The sequence below is a fragment of the Alligator sinensis genome, unplaced genomic scaffold, assembly GCF_000455745.1.
Source record: "Alligator sinensis unplaced genomic scaffold, ASM45574v1 scaffold859_1, whole genome shotgun sequence".
Taxonomy (NCBI): Eukaryota; Metazoa; Chordata; order Crocodylia; family Alligatoridae; genus Alligator; species Alligator sinensis.
This window is the reverse complement of record NW_005842656.1, coordinates 28,560-36,681: the sequence shown is the minus strand read 5'-3', so window position 1 is coordinate 36,681 and position 8,122 is coordinate 28,560. Positions and strand designations below refer to the sequence as shown.

The 8,122-nt window shown below is 64.3% G+C and overlaps 1 protein-coding gene across 1 annotated transcript; it reads right to left on the bottom strand.

The window, feature by feature from the left end:
• Window positions 1–5,952: 5,952 nt before the first annotated feature.
• Window positions 5,953–8,121, bottom strand: SLC25A28 (solute carrier family 25 member 28; the record flags this gene model as incomplete). Its single annotated transcript, XM_014524742.1, has 2 exons — window positions 5,953–6,998; window positions 7,905–8,121. Coding segments are annotated over 2 exons (735 nt in total), but the record flags the coding sequence as incomplete, so codon positions are not given.
• Between the last annotated feature and the right edge of the window lies 1 nt (window position 8,122).

The following is an 8,122-nucleotide window of genomic DNA, read 5'->3' as shown; positions in this document are numbered from 1 at the left end:
CGGTGCACGCGTGGCTGAGGGGGGATAGGGAGGTACGCCCGGCCGTCAGGGGCTGAGCGCAGGGGGGGGCGGCTGCTGGGGCAAGGAGGCACCGAGCCCTGCCCAGGCCCCGCTTTGCCCACGAGCCGAACAGGGCTGTGTGTTAGGGAGCAAGTGGTGCCCGCTCCCTTTGCACCGGGCAGGTTGCCACCGCGCTGCAGGATGGGGGGAGCCTGGGGTCTGGCCGGGCTGCTCCTGCCGACTGAACAGGCACTGGGAAGAAAGCCCTCAGCTCAGACAGCTCCTCACCTGGGGCCAGTGCACCCGCTGCTAGAGGCATGGGCCCAGACCTCCAGGAAAGGTGAGCCAGGAACACTCCTGGCTGGTCCCTGGACCTACCCCCAGCTCTGTTCTCTGCACCCCGGTAGCTGTGTGTGACCGTGGGGCCCTGCTACCTTTGTCCACAGACCTGCTGGTAACTAGTTTCACTGGTCATTACGCAGAGTTCAGGCTCAGCTGTGAGCTATGAACACGCTACAGTTGCCCTGTACCCTGCAGGCTCTACTCAGTGCCTTCGTGCCCCGCAAATCTCGCCCACAGAGCATGGATTAGGCTGCAGTGCCCAGCACTTGCTGGGCTCTGCATGGCTGCATTCACCCTAGGGGAGCTGCCTCCCTGCTGGAAGTGTGTGTGTGTGGGGGGGCATTCTTCAGCCCCTTTTGCAGCTACCTCCAGGGTGTAAGAGCTGCCACATTGGTAAAGCAACCCCTACCCCGCCAGAAGAAATGAGCCCATTTGCCCATCTGCTCATCAGGGCAGACAGGAGCTGGGCAGACAGGCCCAGGGGGGCAGTAAGGACCAGGCCATGGGCCCCAGGAGTAGACAAGTACCAGAGCAGGACCTGCACCAGGGACAGAGGCTGCAAGAGAGGGTGAGCGCCAGAGTCCTGGCCAGCAGGATCCACATCCATGTTCCAGGCAGCGCCACAAGTCAGGAGTCAAGACCCCAGAACCAGGAGAGCAAGAGCAGAGCCGGCTGCTGCGGGAGGGGCCTGGCCTTACATACCAGGCTCAGGTCACTCTGCAGCCGGTGAGATAGCCCCTGGACCCAGTGCCCTCTGCAGCCGGTGGCCTTGCTGAGGGGGCAGGTTGCTTTCAAACAGGCCCGATGGGGGTGCTGGACTGGAGCGTTGTCCCGTGGCTCCCAGAGCTGGGCAGACTGCCTGCTCCCAACCCAGCTGTGTTCTGCTAATCACCAGGGCCCAGTCCTGCTGCCCAGACAGGTCTCACATGGGGGCAGTGGCTGCTCATGTGTTAGGAACCACCTGCTTCGGGCACTGGCCCGCTTTCTCCAGCCCTCGGGCAGCAGGGAGGGGCAGGCACCTGTGCTGTTCAGACTGAGGCCCTGGTGGCTGCAGGCCTAAGGGAACACCCTGTGCCATAGCTCACAGGTGAGAGGCTGGGTGCCATCCTTCACCATCTGCCGTGTTCTCCTGAGGCTGGCTTCAGCCCCAGGAGGAAGCTGGCTAACCCAGCAGCAAGGGCAGTGCCGGGACAGACCAGCTGTGCTGCAGTGAGCTTGGCCTCATCAAACATAAGCCCTTGGTGGCTGCTTCCCAAAGAGTGTGCCTGGTGCCTGGTGCCTGGCTGGGGGGGGGTGGTCAGACCTGGCTTGGCGCTGTGCAAGTGATGCACACCAGGAACGCAGCCCATTTCCCAGGTGGTATCACCAGCTCCTCTCCAGCTGCAGCAGGGATGGGCTAGGGCCAGCACAGCCAGGAGGGCATCTCTCTGTTGCCCAGTCAGCATCATGGGGCCTCAGACCCTTGCCCAAGACAGGGCCTGTGCCTGGAGAGCCCTGCGGGGCTGGTGAGACCCTGGCTTGCTGCACTAGGCTCTGGCCCCATCTTGCACCCACCCTGAAGGGGGCTGTGCAAGCACTGGGAGCTGCCACCCTCCACTCCTCCTGCCAGGCAAAGGGCTCAGTCCCTGGGTGATGCCAGGACAGCTACGCCCTGCCCCCACCCGCTGCATCCGGGAATCCGAGAGCTTCATGCTCCCCGAGGAATGCAGCTGGGAGCTGCCTCCGGCCAGCATGTTCCTGGCACTGTGGACAGCCGGCCTCCCTGAATAGCTTGGGCCAGTGCCAGTGGGGCCTGGGCGCTGAGAACGACGCCTCGAACCAGCCCCAGCATTCGGTGAAGGCAGCGTGCGGATGGACGCGCTGAGACAGCCAGCGAGAGACCGGCACTGCTAATGGCGGGAGTCGCAGGCACCTGCAATGGAGACAGGACATGGAGGAGGCAGAAGAAGAGGTCCTGGAGCAACAAAATCCATTGGAAAGCTGTGAGGCCCCAGGCCCAGCTGGTTTGGCCACAGGGTCTGAAGGGGCCTCGCAAAGGCAGGGCTCAGCTCAACCCCACTGCAAACAGCTCCTTCCCCAGAGCATGGCAGAGCCCAGGCAGAGGCCATGCCTTTGGGTGTTCTGGACCAGGCAGCCAGCCCCTGCCTGCAGCAGAGTCGTGGGGCTGAGTCGAGCACTTCCAAGCTTTGTAAAGCCACGAACATCCTCAGACCCACGCCGGGGGCCTGCTGAAGAGCCAAGACTGGGTGTGGAGGGGCTGGGCACCACCATGCCCAGAAACCCATCAGGCAGGCAGGAAGCAGCAGCAATCCGTCAGCTTCCATGGAGGCCAGAGGTGCAGCGTGGGGGCCTTGCCCGAGGTCTGGGGAGGCTGGAGCCTTATTAACAGTGTTGACTAATGACCTGGGCAGGAGGATGAGCGGCAAGGGGTCTCTTTGGGCCAGTCTGACCTGGAGAGATGGTGAGGAACAACAGGAGACATAGCTCACCGCTGCTCCGTGGAGGGAAGGCAGCCATGGCACTGTATTTCTGGGAGCTGGAATTACAGGGCCTTGTGTGTCACCAAGGCGGGGGGCCAGCAGCCCCCTTGCCAGCCCAGCGCCGGGGCTGCTCCCAGGGGTGTGGCAGGTCCCAGCACCGGGTGCCTCTGATCCCCGTGTCCCATGAGCTGTGTGCATGGATGGTGCTGCAACCAGACAGGGCCCACGCAGGGCAGAAAAGGGCCCCTCTGCCTGCAGCCCCCAGTGCTGGGGGTTACACAACACCCCTCTCCTCCCTGCACAGGCAAGCCACCCTGGCTCTGGAGCCCATCCTGCTGCAGGGACTTGGCCAGGGGGCACTGCCAGCATCGCTGAGCCAAGGCAGGATTGTTGGGGGAATCCTCTGCTGCTACATCCAAGCCCAAGGACCATTAGGAAGCCTCAAACCTGCTCCCCGGGGCCAGAGCAGATGGACAGAGCTCCCAGGGCAGACAGACAACACAGGGGCACACAACTCCTCCCATCCCCAGCAAAGCCCTAGCCCTCAGCTGCACGGCTCCTGGTCCCTCCCCATAGGCAAAGGAGCCTGGCGACCACTGCTCAGGAGAGGCCTGATGATCTGGGAACACCTCCGTCCTCTCCGACTCACTATCCGCACCCAGGGACCAGCCTCTCACTGCCGGCTCTGCAGGAAGCTTCTCTGGGGATCGGCCCAGCCATCAGACGCAGGGGCCTGGGTGCTCAGAGCACCTCCCCCGGAAGCACCCGCCTGGTGCAGATGGCTTGTGGGTCCGACCCCGCAGGGCAGAGCAGCCTGGCAGCCTCCCGCCATGCTAGGCAGGATGAAGAGGGTCATGGGAAGGTTGCAAAGTGCAGGGTGCTGAGTCAAAGGCACCAGAGACCAATGCTTGGAGGAGCCTGTGCCTCTGAGCTCACACAGACCAAGCATCTGCATCTCCCAGTCAAGGGGTTTTGGACCAAGGCCCAAGCCCACAATTGTGTCAGAGCCACGCGGTTGCTGCTATGCAGATGCTCTCCAGCCCCTTCTTGCACAGAGCCCAGGTCTGAAGGCACGTCCGTCCAGGCTGTCCCAGCCCAGCGCACGCTCCAGGCCCTGCTACTCTCCCTGCCTGGGGTCCCAGTGCTCCGGGGTCTCAGCTCAGATCCCACCCAGCCTTTGTGGCCAGAGCCTGTCTGCCCTGCCCCATCTCCCCTCCCAGACCTGCCACAGCCATAAGGAAGCAAGCCCTGAACCTGAGCATGGGGCATTTGGGGGTCAGACTGCAGGGCCGAGGGCTTGGGGACCACGGCACTGGCAGAGGGAAATAAAAGCTCAACCCTTCTCCGAAGCACCAGCGTTCGTCTGGAGAAGAGCTGGAGAAGGTCCAGAGGACAAGGATGATGAATACTACAGAGAGGAGAGACTGACAGGACCAGGCCTGGCCGGTTTAGAAGAGAGACACTTGAGGGGGAACAGGAGAAGGGTTTACAACACATTAAAATGTGAAGAGAAAGGCCCTGGAGAGTTATTTACCACCTCTCAGTGCACAAGAACCAGGGGCCACAAATGAAACTATCGGGTAGTAAGTTTAATGCTAGCACAAGGGAGTTCCTCTTCCCCCAGCATCATTAGGGCATGGAGCTCGCGGCCACCGCACAGGGCAGGAGCCGAGAGCTTAGCCACTCACAAGGGGCTGGACACGAGCTTGGAGGAAAGGGCCATCGGGAGCTATGGAGCAGGGAGCCAGGGCCACATCCTCCGCATCACAACGCTGTCGCTCTCCCTTCAGCCTCCGCTCCATGCTCGCATGACACAGGGTGAACAGAGCTCAGGTCTGACCCAGGAAACGGCAGCTCTGATGTTATGACCCCCTGGGAGGGCGGCAGGGCCCCACCTTCATCCCAAAGCCCCCACGACCCGGCCTCCAGGCGCACGATGCAGCTGTTCAGCCAGCTCCAGCTCCTGCCCCTCCCACAGCCGGCCACATCCTCTGCTCCCACTTCCCCTTCCCCCCTGCAGGGCCCAGCTGCTGCCTCCCAGCCCCTCTGCCGGCCCTGCCCTGCCCGCCCCCCACCTTCGCTGCAGGTGCCTCTGTAGGCAGTCCCTGCTGATGGCCTGGAGGGGGAAGTTGCCCTGGGGGACCTCTGGTCTCTCCGGGCAGTTTAGACTAGGAGCTACCGGCAGCCGTGGAGCAGGCCCCAGCTGCTATCTGTTCTGCAGAGCCACGGACATTTCAGAGCCAGACCCCCGCAGGGCCGAGATCTCACCTTGGGGACCTGCACGGTGGGGAAGGGGAAAGGGAGGGAAGAGGTTTGGGAAGCAAGCCGGGGGGGGGCAAACAATGGAGAAGGGAGACTCTTCCCACCTCAGGGTTGTGCGGGCTCCGGCTCTTCTGTTGCATCAGCCAGGGAGGCCTGGCCCCGGTGCTGGGCAGAGCACAGGAAACTACCTGCGCTCAGGAACAGGGAGGAGGAAGCATCTCACCCTGGGACAGGGCAATGCCAGTGAATGGTCACCTTCCCAGCAGCCCCTCTCAGGGTGGATCAGGGTCGGGTCTGGCGCATCGAGGCCCCGCGTGCAGCAGGGACCAGTCCGCACCCAAATCAGCCCTGGCTCCTGCCCAGCCAGAAAGGACCAGACACTCGCACCCGACCTGTACAGCACTAACACTCTGCATAGCTGCCCTCAAGCCTAGCCCAGGCTCCTGCCAGCCCCCAGGCCAAGCCCAGCAGGCCCATTCAGGGAGATGGCCAGGCTTGGGCGAGGTGGAGCATTAGCCCTATGCTGGGGATCCAAGCCCTGGCCCGTGGCTAGTCACCCCTTGCAGGCTTTCCACAGCCCGGGCACTCTGGGAAGGCATCAGGCACACAGCAGCTCTGAAGGCACGTGACACGGGCTCAGCATTAGCTCGGCCTGTCCTGCTACCCTGTCCTGGCACATTCTCCCCCTTCCGCCTTGCCAGGGAAGCACCTGAGAGGCGAAGTTGAAGCACACGGTGAGACGGGGACTGAGCAGCAAGGAAGACAGGAGCCTGGATGGGGACAGACCCCGTCTGCTTGCTGCAGGCTGTGCAGTGGCCCCCAGGCTGGTGCTGGGAGCAGGGCCGTCACGGCAGACAGGGCACAGGGCTAGAGCAGAATTCTTTATTGGAGGTGCCAGAAGCAGGAACTTCCACGAGCCGACAAACTCCCCTCCCAGAGGCTGCCCCTCCCCGGCAGGCAGACGGGCAGACATCCTTTGTGCGTGCGAGCAGACAGCGGCTAAGCTTATGCTCCCCTCCAGCCCAGAGCCAGACGGCAGCCCCTGGGCACTCTAAGACACACCGCTGCCCCTTCCTCAGTGCCCCGAGCTGAGTGCGGACCCACCAGGGCTGGCTCACGGCATTGGTCACCATCTTGCATGTACATGAAAGAGGCTTCTGGCAGGGGCAGAGGTGGAGCACAGCTCCTCTGGGACGTGACCTCGGCGGCGGCTCCCAACATCACAGCACTCCAGAGCTGCGGGGAGGGGGCAGGCTAGGTAGAGTCGCAGACACAGGCAAGAACCGGCATCGCTGCCTCCCCGTCTCCAGCACGTGCCTAACCAAAGGGAGAGCCTGGGCAGGGCGGAGATGGGGAGGGGAGACTAAGCAGGCTGGAAGCAGGGTGCAGCTGCAGCTCACTTCCTAGCCCGGCGCTCCTCCTGGCGCTTGGTGAGGATGTACTTGAAGAACTCATACACGGACCAGGCGATGGCTGTGGAAGGCATCTGGTAAATGACCCTGGCCTGTACCCCTCGGAAGTAGGCGGTCACACCGCCCACTTGGTACACCGTCCTGAAGGCATTGGCCATGCCTGTGATGTGTCTTTTGATGTTGGAGTTCAAGGCCAAGGGCTCCTGGGTGTTGAGCAGCGTTTTGCAAACGTCCAAGGGTGTGGTGGCGGTGGCAGCCACGGCCCCCGCGCAGGCGCCCGAGATCACATGGGAGCCGGGGTTGTACTGTCGGCGCGGGTTGAGCTGCTCCTGCAGGATCTCGTAAGTCATGAAGTGGATGGCTTGGAAGGGGATGTTCATGGTGAGCTGCGTGGTGTAGCTGCGGTAGAAGGCCCCGGCCCCCTCGTTGCGCCAGATAGTCCGTACACAGTCCGTCACCCGCTGGAAGGGTGAGTTGTACATCTGCATCCTCTGCTTGACCACTTGGGGGGCAGGCAGCAGCGAGCGGGGAGGCAGCGGCACCGGCAGCCCAGGCACGGCAGAGGAGAAAGAGAGAGAGAGTGAGTGCCGGAAGAGGGCCAGAGCCCCCAGGCCTGCTGCCATTACGAACCACCCCCCGCAGTGGTGACCAGACGCCCTGGGCCCAACCAGACAGGAGCCAAGCCGGGCTGGTGCTGCACAGGGGCATGACCCTGGCACTACCGCAGGGCACCAGCACCTGGCCCCAAACGCAGTGCTCAGCCCCGCAGGGCTGACGCTTCCCCATGGGGCGAAGCGCGCTCTGCCCGCTGCTCGGGCTCCACCTGGAAGCCCGCAAGGTCTCTGCGTCCCTGCTGTGAGTCCCTCTGCTACCCCAGCTGAGCTCCCCCCGGCCGGCCGCCTCCCTGGCGCGCTCCCCGTAGCAGCGATCCCACCCGTCGCTGCCGAGCTCCTCCTCTCTCACGTGACCGGCCCCGTGCCTGCGCCTGCGCCGCCGCAAGCTGGGCCTTGCCGACTGCGGGACCGGGCAGCACAGGGCAGCCTGGGCACCGACGCCTCCCACCTTCCAGTGCCGCCCAAGGGGAGCCCCTGCCTGTCGCTGCCTCTGCTGCTCCTCGCGCCGCGCAGCAGCAAACACCCGGGGGAGGAGGAGCAGGCTCCCCGCAGCTGACCCGGGCTGGCTCTGCTCCCCAAGCGGGCGGGGCTCTACCTGGCTAACCTGCCTGCCGCGCTGGGCATCGCTGACCCGGGCTCCAGGCAGCAGGCACCGCTCCCTGCAGGCTCCTATGGGACGGTGCCCAGGCAAGGGGGAGTCCGCGGGAGCGCGGCCCCGAGCCTGCAGACAGAGGCGTCCCCTTCCCCTGGCCCCAGCACCGCCTCCCCGGCAGAGGGGACAGGGTGGCCATTACCTTCCGCAGGGTTCATGGCCGCGTCGTGCAGCAACGTTGCTACGCACCCCGCCGCGCCTGCAAGACAAGAACTACCACAGGTGAGGGGAGGCAGAGGCGGCAGGCCCCGGGGCTCCCCGGCACCCCGGAGCCCCCGCCAGGGCTGGGGAAGAGGAGCAGAGGGTGAGAGGAGCGCGAGCCCCCGGGCCTGCGAGTCGCAGGGCAGGGCAGGGATCCCG